Source organism: Rhinatrema bivittatum, chromosome 5 (genome assembly GCF_901001135.1).
Source record: "Rhinatrema bivittatum chromosome 5, aRhiBiv1.1, whole genome shotgun sequence".
Taxonomy (NCBI): Eukaryota; Metazoa; Chordata; class Amphibia; order Gymnophiona; family Rhinatrematidae; genus Rhinatrema; species Rhinatrema bivittatum.
In genome coordinates this window covers 95,563,131-95,583,018 of record NC_042619.1, presented here as the reverse complement: position 1 = coordinate 95,583,018, position 19,888 = coordinate 95,563,131, and the positions used below count along the sequence as shown (strand labels likewise).

Here is a 19,888-nt window from a genome sequence, read left to right as displayed (position 1 = left end):
TGTGACCAATGATTAAAAAGGCCCTTGCCGCTGAAAGCTTTTTGAAGCCTGTAGCCCTCTGGGCACCTTATATGAGGTCACTTTGAGTTTTCATAAAATAATTGCTCCCGCTATATATATATACATACAGGATTTATAATTTTGGCATAAAATCAAGCGGCAGGCAGCGCACTGTCGCCACTGGTGCACCTCCTAAGCTGCGCGATCCGAAGGGGCGCTTAGCCCGGAGAAGACCGGGGGACCGGTAGAAAGGTGATTTGGGAATTGGATTTTGGTGGACTTTGCTTTTTATTTTACCCCAAGTTCATGGGGAGAAAGAGAAAGGTTAAAAGTTTCCCTATATCCCTAATAACACCAAGAGGCCCCATGGATGATCACGTCTTATGGCAGATCGAGATGCCACTAGAGGACAGTTTGGGGGCACATTTTTCAGCCTCCCTAAGTCCTGGTGAAGGACCATCACTCTTTCCACAACCATTGGCATCGCCTCCGGATGGGTTTGTACAACCTGAACCTAGCAGTCCACCAATCGGAAGAGACTGTGTAGACTCAGGGGGTATGGGAATAACTAATCAATTTCTATTTTGGATAAAGTGGAAATTAAAGAGGAGTTAAAGAGGCCAAGCAGTGGACTAATAACCCCCCTGATAATGTAACTTTAAAAGATATCTGGAGAATGATGTCAAAAGTCAATGAAAATGTTTCTCAAATGAATGAATCTTTATCAGCTCTAGTAAATGTAAACAGAGTGCAGATAGAAGAGCAAGGGAAAAGAGTAACTAGTTTAGAACAGAAAATGGAAAAAACAACTTCAAAGATAAAATAGCTTCAGAATACTGAGACTGTTCATATCAAAGATATGAACAGTCTATTCATAAAGAATTAGAAAATTTAGAGAACATGTTGAGATATAAGAACTTACGGTTAATTAATTTTCCACAAACTAGACTCTTATCACCTAAAAAGATGTTTAGGAAATATCTTAGAGATATAATGCAATATGGAGAAAATGAAATGCCAGTTATTTCTAAGATTTGATATTTTCCTAAAAGAATAATGAAGAAAAATGATATACAGGAAGAGGAAAGATTAGAGACCTCAAGTATTGGAGTCTCAACATTCCTCGAATAGTCTATAGACATTATTCATAAACGATCTACTCTCTTTGTTTCACTGCAATTAGAGTCAGATAAGGACAAGTTGTTTAAAGATTTCTTTAAACATAAAGATTTACGTTTCTGTGGGCAGAGAATATTAATGTTTCCAGATGTCTCCCAGGCCACACAGGCAAAAAAGTGACATTCCCTTTCCTTAAAGGTTAAATTGCTGGCCATAGATGGTAGCTTTTTCCTAAAATATCCCTGTTTATGTCATATAACCTATCAAGGTAATAAATATACTTTCTCTGACCCTCTACATTTGAAACCTTTTTACAGGATAAAAATATTGAAGGAGGGACACATCTGGAAACATGTATCCAGATGTGTCTCGAGCCACTCAGGCTAAAAGGAGACACTTTCTCTCTCTAAAAATTAAAGTGTTGGCCCTAGGGGCAACTTTTGTTTTTGCAATATCCATCTGTTTGTTTAATTACTTTTAGAGGGAAGAAATACAGCTTCACTGACCATTTACACTTAGAGACTTTTATTTTGGATAAAGATCCAAATAGAGGAAATAAGATAGAAGGCCAGTAAAATCATTTTCTCTCTCTCTAATCTGTTTGTTTATTATTATTACTGTTTAATTGAGATAGCTCCCTCATTATGGGTTATGTAATGGAGAAGGATGTAATATGTAATAATATAAAGGGGTAGATTTTCAGAGCCCTGCTCGCCTAAATCCGCCCAAAACCGGGCGGATTTAGGCGAGCAGGGCCCTGCGCGCCGGGAAGCCTATTTTACATAGGCCTCCCGGCGCGCGCAGAGCCCCGGGACTCGCTTAAGTCCCGGGGTTCTCGGAGGGGGGCGTGTCGGGGGGCGGGCCCGGTCGTCGCGGCGTTCCGGGGGCGTGTCGGCAGCGTTTTGGGGGCGGGTACGGGGCGTGGCTACGGCCCGGGGGCGTGGCCGCGCCCTCCGTACCCGCCCCCAGGTCGCGGCCCGGCGCGCAGCAGGCCCGCTGGCGCGCGGGGATTTACGTCTCCCTCCGGGAGGCGTAAATCCCCCGACAAAGGTAAGGGGGGGGTGTAGACAGGGCCGGGCGGGTGGGTTAGGTAGGGGAAGGGAGGGGAAGGTGAGGGGAGGGCAAGGGAAAGTTCCCTCCAAGGCCGCTCCGATTTCGGAGCGGCCTTGGAGGGAACGGGGGGAGGTAGCGCGGCTCGGCGCGCGCAGGCTATACAAAATCGATAGCCTTGCGCGCGCCGATCCAGGATTTTAGTGGATACGCGCGACTCCGCGCGTATCTACTAAAATCCAGCGTACTTTTGTTTGCGCCTGGAGCGCAAACAAAAGTAGGCTGTTCGCCCTCGTCTGAAAATCTACCCCTTAGTGTACATGCTAAAGGTGTTTTAGAAGACAGTGTGAGCATGCAAAAATCTACAACTCTGTGCATGCAAACTAAGGAACCCCATATACAAATGATGGATTAGTGAGCTCACCCTAAATAGGATGTTATGCTGAGCCGCCATGCTATTTAGCGAGAGCTCAATAAACAGACACAATTTCATTATGTATTATGCGATTGGTTCCTGTATTTGAGTATCCAACAAAGATCCCCCTTACTGTACCCAAATTATTTTAATCCCTTAATCTTTGGTTTTATATTATTTGTTTGCCTTATGCTACTGTTACCTTACTCTCCCACTATGCCCAATAACCTGCACCCTTCCCTGTACCTAATGTATTTCTTACTATTTCTTGTAATCTGCTTTGTGCCTTCACAGGAAGTGGGGGAATATCAAATGAGTAGCCTAGCAGTTAGAGCAGTGTGCTGTGGAACTAGGGAAGCCAGAGTTCAAATCCCTCTGGTATTCCTTGTGACCTTGGCAAGTCACTTCCCTCTCCAATGCCTCAGGTACAAACTTAGGGCCTGATTTACCAAGGTCTTCCTCCCATTCTGTGTCTATGGGAAAAATGTTTAGTAAATGAGGACCTTAGATTGTAAACCTTCTAGGGATAGAGAAGTACCTAAAGTGCCTGAATGTGACCTGCTTTGAAGTGCTTGAAATATGGAATTAAATGAAAAATAAATAAAATAAAATAAATAATACGTACCTTGGACTGGTATTAACCTGAGTCCATTATTTATCAAGGGGAAGCTAAATAGCTAGGGGCCTGTCAGAAGCTGCTGTGGGAGCACAAGATTCCCTGATAAGCCATACAGGGCTTAGACTACAAAACACAAGGGAATGTAAATTCTCTTGGCATATGCCAACCACCAAACTACAGCAAAAATATATTTTTTTTTTATTGAAGAGTTATGCTCTGCTGGAAGCATCAAAGATACATGGCAGTCAGCAAAGATAAAGTGAGGCTTTAATAAAATAGAACTGGTAATCACAGCAGCTATGAAGCCTCTTTCAAGTTAATGAAGATCACATAGCTAAAATATCACCTCTGATTCGATTCCCTCTTCCTAGTTTTTTTTTTTTTATTATTATTAATAGCATTGTTTTCAAATAAAGGGTTGAGCTAGTATCTACAGAGCTTTGAAGCCAGGAGAGGAGCACAGAGTAGTAAGACATGATAAAGAGTGCACGCCTTTCTTCAGATAATCTTTTGGCACATGGGGGACATTTTCAAATGTTTAAGTTTGATATTACATGGATAAAAATGGGATTTACGTGGGTAGAATGTCTAAAAGTAATTAAGTGGATTGTCAGTCACCTTCAGTTACTTGCCTACTTTCAAAGCATGCAGAATTTTATCCACAGCCAAAAAGAGACATAACTTGGTCAGAGAAGAAAACCATGCACGTGCATCACAGTTTAAAAACATTTCAAGCATATTATACACCCTCTTCTGAGACGACTTAAAGTATGATTGTACTTTTTATCCAGATAGCCATGCACGAAATGTACAGGTAGTCTGCATCTGAAAATCAGGTCAGTTTGTGAAGCTTAAAAAAAAACATATGCATACTTTGCCAGGTAGGCGACTTAAAAGGGCACTCACATAATGCTAAATATCATATAATCCATGAAAGCGAACTAATACCAATCTGCCTCTCCCTCGCCAAACCTCCCACCCAAGACTTCAGTTTTCCTTTCGAGCAGGATGAGTCACATAACCAGAATATGACACTTTGACTGCAAATGAAAGGCTGTTATTCAGCCACGTAAGAATAAAACCATACAAAAACATTCCTTTGTAACTAGCAAAAGCAATTCTTTGCCATTACTCCTACACAGTACTAAAGCACAAGGGGCCATAACTTTATCCAAGAAAGTGTGCAAGTCATTGGCTACGTAGCTTTTTACTTGCCTTAATGTAGATCTAAACAGACTATTTATCTTCAACTTACGATTGGCTGTTTTGTGGGGATCACTTTGACCACTGTCACTTGATTGGTGGCTTGAGATAGAAGACACACTGGAACTCCGGACAAAGCCGAAAGCTGCCAGTTTAGCCGCAGGCAGGCGTGCATAACCAGGAGGGCGCAGTCCGGACTGATAGGGTTTGGGGAGATTTGATTTTGCAGCATTTGGAATGGATCCTTTCTTTAAATCTTCTGTAGAGATAAAAAAATATATATAAGTCGAAATGACAAACCCAAGCACATCATAAAGTGGGAAGGAAAAAAATGAACACATCATATTGTAAAGCCTCAGCCAGTCAAAAATGTTCAATTAGCTGACACATCACACCTTCCTCCCCTGATATGTGAATCTTCAAAACACTGATCTGTTGCTAAATACATAGATGGCCCACAGAACAATTTTTTAGCGAAAAAAGGCACCACAAATTGGCAGAAAATCCACCAATGTGACAGCTGGACCATTCCACTGCAGCAGGCTGCAGGGGAACCTTTTCCTCCTGGCACGTTTTAAAATTCAAACAACAATATTTATGTCTGTAGTTAGGTCTTTTCTAATAACATGCATTGATTCTTTTCAGTAAAATAACAGGTGTTGCAGCCAATGTGTCTTACTTTTTAAGATGTGGACAGGTTTCACTATCACTACTGCTCATCTCTCTCCAATCCAAACCTGGACATGGTGACATTCTTACGACTAAGACACCCCAATACCCCTATAAAATATGAATGTCTGCCTTGAGCTCCTTAAACTGCTTGTTTCCTCACAGAAATGACAATCTAAGGCAGTTAAAATTTGTAATAACTTACAAAATGTGAAACACATCAAAAGACTGCTAGCTGTATGAAGACAAAATGATGACAGTTTAATAGCTTTTATGCTCAGAGTCTTCCGTCAAACATTATTCTTTTTAAACTGCCTTAGTTCCTGCTTTTAAATCTTAATGCACAATCTACAGTGGAAGAAAAAGGCTAATTTGGGTTTATAAAATTATGGAATTTTGAGCAGAGCAACCCTTCCTCAAGAACAATATCACGGGGTATTCTATTAAGCAATTTAGCGACAATAAAAGAGATATACATTGACTTGCTCCATATCATGCATGTCAGTGACAGAGTCAGAATTAGGGCAAAAGTCTCTGACAGATCATGCTCTAATTATCAGATCAAAAACACAAGTTAGCTCAAAGCAATACCACAATACACAAGAATTACAGGCTGAACACAATGGGGCGGATTTTCAGAGCCCTGCTCGCGTAAATCCGCCCAAAACCGGGCGGATTTACGCGAGCAGGGCCCTGCGCGCCGGGAAGCCTATTTTACATAGGCCTCCAGGCGCGCGCAGAGCCCCGGGACTCGCGTAAGTCCCGGGGTTCTCGGAGGGGGGCGGGCCCGGTCGTCGCGGCGTTCCGGGGGCGTGTCGGCAGCGTTTTGGGGGCGGGTACGGGGGCGTGGCTACGGCCCGGGGGCGTGGCCGCGCCCTCCGTACCCGCCCCCAGGTCGCGGCCCGGCGCGCAGCAGGCCCGCTGGCGCGCGGGGATTTACGTCTCCCTCCGGGAGGCGTAAATCCCCCGACAAAGGTAAGGGGGGGGTGTAGACAGGGCCGGGCGGGTGGGTTAGGTAGGGGAAGGGAGGGTAAGGTGAGGGGAGGGCAAAGGAAAGTTCCCTCCGAGGCCGCTCCGATTTCGGAGCGGCCTTGGAGGGAACGGGGGGAGGCAGCGCGGCTCGGCGCGCGCAGGCTATACAAAATCGATAGCCTTGCGCGCGCCGATCCAGGATTTTAGGGGTAGATTTTAAAAGAAGCGCGATCAGCCTACTTTTGCTTGCGCATCAGACTCAAGCAAAAGTACGCTGGATTTTAGTAGATACGCGCGGAGCCGCGCGTATCCACTAAAATCCTGGATCGGCGCGCGCAAGGCTATCGATTTTGTATAGCCTGCGCGCGCCGAGCCGCACTGCCTCCCCCCGTTCCCTCCAAGGCCGCTCCGAAATCGGAGCGGCCTCGGAGGGAACTTTCCTTTGCCCTCCCCTCACCTTACCCTCCCTTCCCCTACCTAACCCACCCACCCGGCCCTGTCTACACCCCCCCCTTACCTTTGTCGGGGGATTTACGCCTCCCGGAGGGAGACGTAAATCCCCACGCGCCAGCGGGCCTGCTGCGCGCCGGGCCGCGACCTGGGGGCGGGTACGGAGGGCGCGGCCACGCCCCGGGCCGTAGCCACGCCCCCGTACCCGCCCCAAAACGCTGCCGACACGCCCCCGCAACGCCGCGCGCTCCGGCCCCGCCCCCCGACACGCCCCCCTCCGAGAACCCCGGGACGTACGCGAGTCCCGGGGCTCTGCGCGCGCCGGGAGGCCTATGTAAAATAGGCTTCCCGGCGCGCAGGGCCCTGCTCGCGTAAATCCGCCCGGTTTTGGGCGGATTTATGCGAGCAGGGCTCTGAAAATCCGCCCCTTAGTGGATACGCGCGGCTCCGCGCGTATCTACTAAAATCCAGCGTACTTTTGCTTGAGTCTGATGCGCAAGCAAAAGTAGGCTGATCGCGCTTCTTTTAAAATCTACCCCAATGCATGCAATTTTCTTTTCAGCCTAAAAATGAATATGCACACTTTGGGGCGGATTTTCAGAGCCCTGCTCGCGTAAATCCGCCCAAAACCGGGCGGATTTACGCGAGCAGGGCCCTGCGCGCCGGTGAGCCTATTTTACATAGGCTCACCGGCGCGCGCAGAACCCCGGGACTCGCGTAAGTCCCGGGGTTTTCGGAGTGGGCGTGTCGGGAGGCGTGTCGGGGGCGGGGCCGGAGCGCGCGGCGTTGCGGGGGCGTGTCGGCAGCGTTTTGGGGGCGGGTACGGGGGCGAGGTTATGGCCCGGGGGCGTGGCCGCGCCCTCCGTACCCGCCCCCAGGTCGCGGCCCGGCGCGCAGGAGGCCCGCTGGCGCGCGGGGATTTACGCCTCCCTCTGGGAGGCGTAAATCCCCCGAGAAAGGTAGGATGGGGGTTTAGACAGGGCCGGGCGGGTGGGTTAGGTAGGGGAAGGGAGGGGAAGGTGAGGGGAGGGCAAAGGAAAGTTCCCTTCTAGGCCGCTCCGATTTCGGAGCGGCCTAGGAGGGAACGGGGGTAGGCTGCGCGGCTCGGCGCGCGCAGGCTATACGAAATCGATAGCCTTGCGCGCGCCGATCCAGGATTTTAGCCGATACGCGCGACTACGCGCGTATCTACTAAAATCCAGCGTACTTTTGTTTGCGCCTGGAGCGCAAACAAAAGTAGGCTGTTCGCGCTCGTCTGAAAATCTACCCCTTAATGATTTTACAGAGTGTCAGTGTATGAGGTGTGCCACTAAGAAATAAAGAAGGTATCTTGTCACGGTATAAGACATATTACATCACACATGGAGTATAGGGTACAGTCCTGAGTCCCACCCTTTCAGAAGAATAGCAGAGAAAAAGCCCACAGAATGGCAGATAAGTTGAAGTGATGGAGAGATTGCCCTAAGATAAAAGATTTACCAAAGACTAAATTGCCTTTCGTAACAAAAACAAGGTTGAGAGTAGAACATGTTTACACTGTGCACAAAAGGATCAGAAAAGTATATTTTAGTGGAATAATTTACCCAACAAAGTAACTAACAAAGGGGGCCATTTACTAAGCATTTTTCCCATAAGACACCAAATGGGAAAAAACCTTTAGTAAATGGTGGTGCCCCTGAAATTAGAAAGATGTGTGTTTAGTCATCTCTTGAGAAAGAAGTTGTATTTATATTGATGGCAGTAAAATTGTGGAATAAGCTGTCAGAGAAAATTATTAAGATAACATCCTTGGAAGTTTTTGAGTAAGTTTAACGATCTTCTAGATGACAAAAATATCAGTGGGTATGATGATTTGGGTAACTTTAGGTGCCATTTTGGGGTCACAAAGTCAATTCTTCTAGGAGACAATTCTGCTGCATTTTTTTTTTCCTCTCTCATGGGATGACCATTTATAAGGATGTGCATTCACTTTATAACAAAATAAAAAACACAACAAAAAAAAAAACACCTTGCTTGGTTTAAAAGAAAAAAAAACCTCTCTGCTGAAATTTGGTCGCAGGGAACCCCCCCCGCTCCCCCCACCGCAACACCATGGACCTTTTAAACGCTGAACCACCCCTAGAACTCCATCTATTCCCATCGTCTCTGGAGTCCTCTTACTCTGTCTGTGCTGTCTCTGAATCTGAAATGGAGCAGGACCAATTCCTAGTTGCTCTTGCTCCACCAGGTCCCATTTTCAAAGGTAAACCATTTTGTTGCACAACTGGCCAGCATCATTTTGAAAATGGATCTTGGCAGGGTGGCCCCTTTCAAATTCTGAGACTCCACAAACAGGTTATGAGGGCTCTGGGGAAGTGTAGATGGATGGGGAAGATCCGGGGGTTTACAATTTTAAACATTCATTGTGCTGGGGTTTTTCAGAAGGCAGGGCTCATCTTCTCCTTTTGTTTCTTTTCTTTCCTTCATTTTTGGTACATTTTCAGCTGCTGTGCAGTTCAGATAATTAGCCAAATAAACATATCTGGCTAACTAGCAGGGTATATTCAGTGGTGTGGTCACGCATCCTAAAGTTAGCCGGTTATGTTTAACCAACTAACGTTAGGACACCTCTACAGGCCGACCAGAGTTAGCCACATTTGTTAAGAGGCTAACTCTGGGCTGCCCCAAAATGTGTCCCGTTCACACCCTGCAACACCTCCTTTCTTATCTGGCTAAACTCTAGCCGGGTAAGCCATTTAGATGGACAACTATTATGTTATCCGTGTAAATGTTTTTTTAATATAGAACTATTGGTGTTTATTTCATTTCTAATAAATGAGCCAAATCAAATACCAAATGAAATGAAAAACAAATAAAACAAAAAACAAAATAAAAGTTTTTTCCATGTGCATTCCTATCCATGAGGAAGAGAGAAAAGATGACCAAAGAAAGTTTAATATCATGGATTTTGTTCAGCTTCGAGAAGAGACAGCTGAGGGGGCATATGATAAAGGTGTTTAAAATCATGAGAGGTCTAGAACGGGTAAATATGAATCGATTACGGTATTTACTCTTTCGGATAATAGAAGGACTAGGAGGCATTCCATGAAGTTAGCATGTGGCACATTTAAAACTTATTGGAGAAAGTTCTTTTTTACTCAACGCACAATTAAACTCTGGAATTTGTTGCCAGAGGATGTGGTTAGTGCAGTTAGTGTAGCTGGGTTTAAAAAAGGATTGGATAGGTTCTTGGAGGAGAAGTCCATTACCTGCTATTAATTAAGTTGACTTAGAAAATAGCCACTGCTATTACTAGCATCAGTAACATGGGGTAGACTTAGTTTTTGGGTACTTGCCAAGTTCTTATGGCCTGGATTGGCCACTGTTGGAGACAGGATGCTGAGCTTGATGGACCCTTGGTCTGACCCAGCATAGCATGTTCTTATGTTCTTAGGGCCAGATTTTAAAAGCCGTACGTTGGGGGGTTACGCGTGCCGGGCCTATTTTAAAAAGACCTGGCAATGTGTGTAAAGCCCTGGGACATGTGTAAGTCCTGGGGCTTGTAAACAGGGGTGGTCTGGGGGCGGAGAGGTCCGGGGGCAGAGTGGGGGCGGGGCCAGAGGCCTCCGACACAGCGGCCATTTGCCGCAATGTCGGAGGATCGTGTGCCGGCAGGGTGCCCAGAGGCAATTTTGTAACTTGCGCACACCTGCACGTGCATGTTATAAAATCGGGTGTACATGTATGCACACCGGGTAGCGCACGCACATGTACGCCTGCGCGCATCTTTTAAAATCTACCCCTTAATGTGCAATAGTCACATCACTATTCAAGCTTCAAGAGCTACTGCTTCAAATGTTTCAGCAGCCTCTGTTGGAATCTATACAGAAAATAATAAAAGTGTACAGGAGTCCAGAGCAGTGTTTCCCAACCTTTTCAAGCCCAAGGCACACCTACATTAACAAAAATGTTGTGTAGCACATCAGCCTCTATGGGGTAGGCAATGCAGACATGGACAGGTCTCATATGGTCAAAAAAAGAGCTAGTGAAGCACCAGTCTCTTCCAAATTTTAAAACAAAGAGAGAGGAGGCAGAAACACATGAATCCATCACAGTAGACCAGTTCCCCTCTATATACAAGCACAAGAGAAAATGAAAGCCACTGTAATGCAAGGAGCTGCTTATGGGATCATTTATTATGCTACAATATTTTATTACGTAACGGGCAAAATATCACAGAGGGCATTCTTGAGATATTCGGCTTATCCCATGCAAATATGATGGCGGTTTCTACATGATCTTTTTTCTCACAGAAATCTCCGCAAGAAAAATTATTATGGGGGAAAGTTCAAAAACATGGGATGGCAGCTCACTTCGCATGGGGCTGCCATCTTTTAAAAGGCCTATGTGGACCAAAAAAAAACCCCAGCTCCTCCCAAAGTATAAAAATCCGCCCCCCCCCCCCCCCCCCCCCCCGGGGGTCTGGTTAGATCTTGCCACCTGTCAAGGCAGCACAAAATGTAATTTAAAAAAAAAAATCAATTTTCTATTGTATGGCAATGCCCTGCTCCCCCTTCACAAACCCCTCCCCTTTACACAAACGTCATCCCCAATCAAATACCCTCCCGATCCAATCAGCCACTCCCTCCCAGGAGCACCCCCCAACTTTCTGGCCTCCCCCCTTTACATACTACATATTCAATGCTAGTCTAGTCATCCATCCCCCATCTGCCCCCACCTTACAAAGAAGAGTCACCCTGGTGGTCTAGGGGCCTGCCTCCTGGACCACCCCTTATCTAAGGAAAGGTACCTTGCTGAACCAGTGGCAGCCTGGAGTACCCCTAGCTCTGAGCCGGTCCACGCCATTTTCTTTTAAAATCTTGTGCCATCAAATTTTTACATCATCCCATATAATATATGCACGCTCAATAGACTTGCACTGATATTGATCATAATGATGACTAAACAATCAATAAAAATATGTAGCGTACATAGTGAATTTTAAAAAGTAACTATGCAGGCCTAAATATTTACTGCTTAGTCTTATTAACTACTTAGTCTTCCTTGGCAGACAGGGGACCTTCAAAAGTGGAACACCCAATAAAAGAGGGCTGAGTGTTTTCTCATCAGCTTTTGGATTAATGTCTTCTCTACGTTAGGGGGTCATTTTTCAAAGCGATCGCACGCGAAAAGTCCCTTTTCGAGTGCGATCACTAAAAAGGGGCGGCGTCAAGACCGGAACAGGAGGAGTCGGGGCGGCACAGGGGCGGACGCCGTGAAGACAGCGTGGATGGCAAAAAGATAAGGAGCAATTGCTGCCGGCTTTTGCAGGCCCACCCCCCCGCTTGCCCCCCCGCCCCCCCACACCACACGATTCACGAAGCCTCGGTAGGTTAGAAAATCTAGGCCTTAGTTAGGTGGGGCTGACATTAGAAACACTGAGGGCACATGGCAGAAACTAAAATGTGGGCCCAGCCACTGCCAGGTGCCTGATCAGTGCTCAGGGCTGGGGAAGGATCGGGATGCTTGAGGTGGGGGACAGAGGGGACAATTGGACATTTCCAGGTAGAGCGATAGATATGAAGTTAGAGCACATGGAGGTTGAAATTCAAAAGTTACTTAGCCGTCTAAATAGGACTTATCCTGCTAAATAGCAGCTACTGAATATATATATATTACATAGCTATGCAGCTGAATATTCCATCTAAGTTAGCTGGATAAGTCTAGCCTTCTAACTTAGATACCTGGCTATGTTTTGAATATCCACTCCATGGTTGGCACACTTAGGAGTGAATTTTCAAAACATTACGTGCATAAAAATTAGCATTTACGCACGTGAGTAGCCTCTACACGTTTTCTGTATTGTATAAAAGTAAAATATTTGCACATATTTTCACTTAAAAAGGTTGGTCTAGGAGCATTCTGTGGAGGGACCAACATTTATGTGTGTAAGCCGCTGTTGTGGGCCTGCCCGCGAGCCGCGGGCAGCCCCCCTACCTACCTGCTCTCCGAGCGCAGCCAGACAGGCCACCAATGTCATCCTTCGCGGCAGGCCGAGCCTGCCCAATGTCTTCTTTCATCTTCGCGGCTGGAGCTGCCGCTGCTGACACCGCCTCCATGGTGGGGAAGCCCCCGCTGGGATTTCCTCTTGCAGCAGGAAGCTGCTCCTGCAGCTTGCCTCTTCTTCCTCCTTTGCGGCAGGGCTGCCGCTGACAACGCCGCCATTCTTCAGGCCTCCCATGCAGCAGGGATGCTGCCAACCTGCCTGTCTTCTCTCCTGCCTCTCCTTAGGCGCAGGTGCGCGCCTCTCCCCGATATTTAAAGGGCCAGCGGCGGGAAAAGCCCCGCGGCCCTTTGGAGTGACAACATCCACCACTTCCTGCTTCAGCTCTATAGAAGGGCCCTGCTTGCCATTCTTCAGTGCCTTTGGATCGGGTTTGCACATCGTCTGTGTTCTTCCCTCCGATCCAGGTCTTTTGTGGTCGCCTGTGCCTTGATGGATCTTCGTTCCATGTTCTTCGTGTTCCTGATCTTCGTCTCCTTGATGTCCCTGGTCTCGTCCCTCATCGAAGCTCCCTCATCACCTGTCTTCTGTTCCTGATGTTCCAGATGTTCCGTGTCCAGATGTCCTGATGTCCCAAGTCCTGAGGTGCCATGTTGCCTGTTCCTGATGTCCGATGTTCCTGTCTTGACTCCGTCTGTCTCATCTTCAGCTCTTCGTCCAGTTCCCAGGTCCATCGTCTGTCTACCTCTCTTGGTGTGCCATATCGGGGTCCGAGTCTAGCCCACGGGATGGCTGGTAGGGCATGGTACCTCATGGTACAAGGCTTTCTTCTCGCCTGCAGCGCAAGCCTCTGGGAGACTTCTGTTTTTAAAGCCTTGTTCCTGAGTATCTTGTTCCTGATCTATGGAGTTCCCTTGTGCCTGCTTCTGTCCATGCCAAAGACTCTGCCAGAACCTGCTCCGCTTCAGCGTGGTCCGTGACCAGTCACAGACAGCTGTGTAGGACGTGCCCTGGTGCAGACCTCTATTGAATCTTCGCCATGTTCCAGTCGCAAGTTCCACGTCTTCGCTTGGAGTCTGCTTCGCGTTCAGCGTGGTCTGCGACCAGCCATGGATGGCTGTGTAGGGCACGCTGTGATGCAGTTCTCACCCAGTACTTTTGCCTGCCTCTTGGATCCTTGTCTGAAACTTCTGGGCAACCTGAATCCTTGTTCGAGTCTTCTGAGTATCTTGAATCCTTGTCCGAGTTTCCTGAGTATCCTGAGTCATTGTCTGAGTATCCAAGTCTTCGTCCGAGTATCCTGAGTATCCAAATCTACGTCTGAATCCTCTGAATATCCTGAGTCTTCGTCCAAGTCTTCATGTTCCTGCCCTCAGCCTCTGTCTGGCCTCACACACTTGTTGTTCCCTAGTGACGGGTCCGGAAGGGCTATCGAGTGGCCGGATGGCTACTCTCGAGATCAGCATTGCTTTGCTGGATCTCATTGGTGCGTATAGGTCCAGTGGAGGTCTGAGCCTGCCTAGTTCCTGTTCCAGAATCCTCGCCTTGTCTTCAACTCCAGCCTCACTCCTGCTCCACCCGTGCTCGTATCAGCTCACCTCCCGCGGTGTGTCTTGCGGCTCCTCCCTGAGTCATGCTGCGGCTCAAGGGCTCACATTCTTCCTTAGATGGGGGCTGTGCCTCTGAGCTCCTAACCGGACCTGAGGGCATGCTCCACAACAAGTCGCTATATTAAAAGACAAGCACAAAGATTTTCCAATTTACTAGTATAATTTTACACCTGCAAATTTTCTGATGTAAGCGATATCAAACATGTTTATTGCTGACTAGGTGGGGGGCATTCAAGCTGAAGAACCAGAAGGCAATATGTGTATTTTATAATGTGGCACTTATGCCACAGAGAGTGCATAGAGGTTGGAGGTGCTGGTAAAATGCAGGTTTCCTCTTTATGGAAGCCTTGAATGGTTATAAACCTGCGTGTCAGCATCTGCTGGAAGTGCACAGGAGGTGCATGGGACAAGAGATTAGTCTGGAACCAGCATAGGAATAACCCAGAGCCCTGGGTCAGCTATGTGTAACCTGCCTTCTTGACAGACAAGAGGGTACATCCCTTAGGGGCTCGGTCATAAAAACAGAAGTGATAAAAACCCTGATTCTACAGTGTTTGAGGCTGTTCCAAATTGCAGGGAAGAAGAATTGGATAGAGCTGAGATCCTCAAGCAGGATCTCAGAAGGGAGCCTCAGGAGTGGACTGGGATTTTCCCAGAGAAATCCCCAGAGGCTTGAGAGCAGAAGAGAACAAAGAGTGTAATACAGCCTGGAAGTTGGACGTTAAAAGATAAAATCTGCGCTTAACAGAGGCAGGAACGTTTTTGGACCAGGAAGCCAAACTGTGCCAGAAGGAACTTGTTTTGGGACTTGAAGGATCATGATGCTGCATCATAAGGGTTTTTCCTTGAGCTGAGCAAGACATTCTTGTAACATTTTTACTATCTGAGGAAACTAAAGAGAGGACCAGGCTAGGGGGTGCCAAAGCTGAAGAAAGAGGAGAAACAAAGAAACCAGGACTCCTGTGTCACTGTAAGAAAAAACTGTTACTTAAAAAGAGAAGAGTTAAGATTTCTGGAATTGTAATTCTGTTTGATTTCTGCATCTACCGGAACTGTCACTGTCACTATGTTTGATCCTGAACATTCTGCAGGAAACTGTCTATTATTTGGAGCACAACTTGAGTCTGGAGAGTATGTGGAGTGTTCTCAGCCTGGTACTAGCCCTGCAGGTTATCCTGTCCCCAGCTCATGGCTCTGGAGATTTGTTTCCCCACCTCGAGACAGTAATTACCCTGCTCCCCAAGGCTGGGAAGGTGATCGTTGGTGTTGCATTCGTGGCTGCTCTACGCTCTCCCTCCACCCTCTCTACCTCTGTGGCGACTCCCTCCAGGTCTGATGGTCTGCTTGCTGCCGCGGCGTCTCAATGCCGCCTTTCTCCGGCACACCCGGACCGGCTCAACCTTGCGGATCCGCCATGTTCCTGATGATGTAGGACGCGCGCGCGCTCCGATGTATGTACCAGCAAGGGCGCGAACCTCAGGGGCATCCACTGAGATGATGTCATCCGCTTCCAGTATAAAAGGTCTCATACTTTCGCTAACAGATTGAGTTAGCAAGGACTATGAATCGGACATGAATTCAGACTTTGATTCGGACTCGCTATGGATTCGTCCAAGCTACTCTGCCTCCTCGGACATACCAGGGGTACCCGCTCCTCGGGGGCCTCGCTCTTTTCTTTACTTTCAGATTGCAGATAGGAACCGGTACTCACTCCTCGAGGGCCCATGTTCCTGGACACTCTGAAGATTCTCTACTGCCTGGAAGCTATCGCAGATACAGATATTTGTGAGTTACCATCGCTCTCTCAGAGCTTTCCCTGGAACCAGGTACTCGCTCCTCGAGGGCCTAACCCTTTCCAGCTACTGAGCTTCCTAAAGACCTTATGTGAGTTGTGTCATCCAGTTCTGGCTATGAACACAGCATACCCTGTCTACTCACTATCTATAGTTTCTCTACAGCTCAGCAATCCTGGGATCGTTGTTCCAGAACCTGAGGGACTTCAGCCCTGCCAGGCATATCAGCTCACTACTGCCACCACTGGTGGTTCTACTAACCTGTCTAATAAAAGAATTATCTGTGTCTGTCTCCGTACGCAAGCCTAGCCGGTGGTCCCTCTCAGGATATCCTCCTGGGGGCACAGTCATCTGCCATCGGCCAAGGATCCACCTATCTACATTCCTCTACAGCTGAGTGCCCTCTCCAAGCACTCAGATTGCTACTCCCTCTCCATCAGGAGTCTTCAGCAACAGATTCATACAGATTGCTACTCCGCAGTCTAAACCCTAACAGATTGTTTACTACTCCCTCTACAGGAGCTGAGCATATCAGATTGCTATTCCTCTTTCCACAGGAGCAGATTCATTACAGTTTGCTAACTCCTCCCTTCACAGGAGCCAAAACCTACAAGATTGCTAACTCCTTCCATCCTCAGGAGTCGAAGCATAACAATTTACACGTGCAGGAGTTTTAAAATCTACCCTTTAGCCATTACATGTTCTTACTCTATCATCTCGCTCCTCGAGGGCCTAACTCTATCATCTCGCTCCTCGAGAGCCTAACTCTTTCCAGCTACTGAGCCTCCTTAAGACCTTATGTGAGATTGTCATCTAGTTCTGGCTATGTATACAGCATACTCTGTCTACTCACTATTTATAGTCTTTCTACAGCTCAGCAACCCTGGGAGCGCTGTTCCAGTATCTGAGGGACTTCAGCCTTGCCGGGCACAACAGCTCACTACTGCCACCTCTGGTGGTTCTACTAACCTGTCTAATAAAAGAACTATCTGTGTCTGTCTCCATAACCAAGCCTAGCCAGTGGTCCCTCTCAGGATATCCTCCTGGGGGCGCTGTCATCTGCCATCGGCCCAAGGATCCACCTATTTACATTTCTCTACAGCTGAGTGCCCTCTCTAACACTCCGCTGATACAGATTGCTAACTCTGCAGTCTATATCCTCACTATGTTACTAACTCTGCTACAGAGCATAACAAGATTGTTAACTCCTCCCTCTACAGGAGCAGACCATAACAGTTTGCTAAACTCCTCCTTCAATGGGAGTATCCAGCAGTCAGTTCATAACAGATTGATGACTCCCATCTGTTTGCTCCTCCCATCAGCATACCAGATTATAACAGATTGCTAACTCCTCCCATCTTGAGAGGAAAGCCTAACCGATTGCTAACTCCCATCTACTTGCTCCTCCCATCAGCATAGCAGATCATAACAGTTGGAATACAGGGGGATACGATAAAATATGTGTATGTCATATGTGTGGATTGTAAAATGCTAGCATAGATCTGCTCGTGGCCATATACATGTGTATTTGTCGCCGCACGCATTTGTTTGAAAGTTATCCTCTCTCCTTTTAATGCTAACCTCTTATATGGCTAAAAATTGTGTGTATTAAATCAGGCACAGAAAAATTTTCCCCATAAAAGATACGATATTCAGCGCCACTTAGGCGGATAAGTTCAGCTAAGTGCTGGCATTTGAGTATTTGGCCACATTCAGTTGTCACTACTTAGCCAGATAACCATTTATCCAGCTAAATAGATAGTAACTATGTTAAGTAGTTACTAAGCTAAGTGCTGGCATTTGAATATTTGGCCACGTTTAGCTGTCACTACTTAGCCAGATAACCATTTATCCAGCTAAATAGATATGAACTATGTTAAGTAGTAACTATGTTAAGTAGTTACCTGACAAGGTGGTAACTTCTGATCCTGGGGAGATATTCAGCCGCCACCACTTAGCCAGATAAGCAGTGCTGAATAGGGACCTTTGAATTTACATTATTACACAGACCTCTCAGCCTGGTCCTAAAATCTTATGCAGGAACTCCATAAGAAAGTAAGACTATATTTATAAATGCTTATATCTTGTATATGCAAATAAAAATATTACACATCTCAAGGCAGATTATGATCTATCAATAAATTAAATTTGAACCTGCTGATGTATTTAAATTGAAACAAGCTCCTGAGCTTGCATAGTTGCTTTTTATAGTTCACTATATTCTCTACATATTTTTATTGATTGTTTAGTCATCGTTATGATCAATATCAATGTAAATCTATTGAGTGTGCATTACTATACTGTATGATGTAAAATTTTGATGGCAAAAGACTTTAATGCAAGCCTTTGGACATCTTGGTATGCCATCAAATTAGAATAGCAAATAATGTCAACTTAAAGCACAGCAGAATAGGCTATAGATCTCATTCCACATAATGTAACAAAACTCAAAATCTACAAAGTCAATGAAAACGTTTCTCAACTCCTCCCACACCTGCCCCCGTTCATACAACCTGTTTGTATTTATAAAAATGTATTAATCTCTACTTGTATTTATAAAAATGTATTAATCTCTTGTACCAAGGCCCTAAGCGAAATACATAAAAATATACATAATTAATACAATCACATTCATATTAAAATATATTTAGAACAAGCTTGTACCAAAGCTATGACAATTACTCTCAGTAATGCTGGTGGCCAACTTCAGATTTATATTCCAGATGTCTGCAAAATCAGTAATAGAATAAAGAGTCAAATGAAAGCCAGTCCTAGCAAAAATGACTTTAAAATTGCCTTGAAATTTTTTGTATGCCAATATTATTTGCTGGCAATGTACCAGTGTAATACATCTACATGGTTATTTGAAGACAACATTTGCTATAACAACAATAAAACCCAGCAACATATTGTCTAAAGTTAAAAAAAAAAAAAAACCTCAGGGATTCAAATCTTTCTATGGTCACAACTTCCTTGATAGGATTACAAGTAAATTTCAAAGTTAAGCAAGGAGGCATTAGTGCTTAGAGATCTAGACAAAATTAGAATGGCCAGGAAGGGTGGTGGGCTCAAAGCAGTCATAAGGAAATCAATAACTCCTCAAACAAGAGTGCGTTTTAAACCTTTGCCTTTGTCAGAACTTCTCTCATATATAATCAGTTACAAATGGAAGCCTGTGAAACTTTTAGGAAAAGTTTTATTCTTATCAGTGAGAAGCAGAACCATTAGGCAGACAAAGCACAGGGATGGTAACTTTGAAACAGCAGCCTGGGCGCACATGTACACACATATGCCTATGTGCTCCAAAGCATCGGGAGCCCAGGACACATGGCTGTGAGCGGGTTAGGAAAATGGATGCTCGTTACGAGCATCCATTTTATCCTGCCACGTCCAGTCTCCCCTACTCCTCTGTAAAACCTCTCCAACTGCTACAGAATGCTGTAGCGAGAACCCTCTCTAACACCCGTAAATATGACCACATTACCCCCATTCTGAAAAATCTGCACTGGCTCCCGATCCCATCACGCATCAGCTATAAAACCCTGACTGTGATCCACAAAGTCATACACTCCCACAACTCAAATTGGCTTGATGAGCCCTTCCGTCCAATACGATCTAACCATGCCACCAGAGCCTCCAACAATGGGACCCTCCACGTGCCTTCCCTAAAAAAGGCACACCTCACCTCCACGAGGGACCGGGCCCTCTCCATTGCCGGACCCACACTCTGGAATTCTTTACCCCCCAACCTCCGGCTCGAGACCTGCACATCTAAATTCAGGGCCAATGTTAAAACCTGGCTTTTTAAACAAGCTTACCCTTCCGCCCCCCCCATAATCTTTGACCCCCCCTCCTGGCCTCCTTATTAGTACTTACTGAACCTTGTACAAAGTTTTTATGGGCACAGTTGCCACCCTATCATGTTATTTTTTAACAGCTCTCTTGAGCAGCCCCTTGATATTCCTCTCAATTCATTGCTGTTTACGTGTTCCTATGTGAGCCCTC

At 46.3% G+C, this 19,888-nt stretch overlaps 1 protein-coding gene across 1 annotated transcript in view; it reads right to left on the bottom strand.

Moving 5' to 3' along the window:
* LOC115092360 (microtubule-associated tumor suppressor candidate 2-like) overlaps positions 1–19,888 on the bottom strand; it is a 411,409-nt gene that overhangs the window by 18,516 nt on the left and 373,005 nt on the right. Inside the window, exon 4 of the mRNA XM_029603160.1 lies at positions 4,459–4,665. Within this exon, the coding sequence (XP_029459020.1) occupies positions 4,459–4,665 (207 nt within the window). The remainder of the gene's footprint in view (positions 1–4,458; positions 4,666–19,888) is intronic.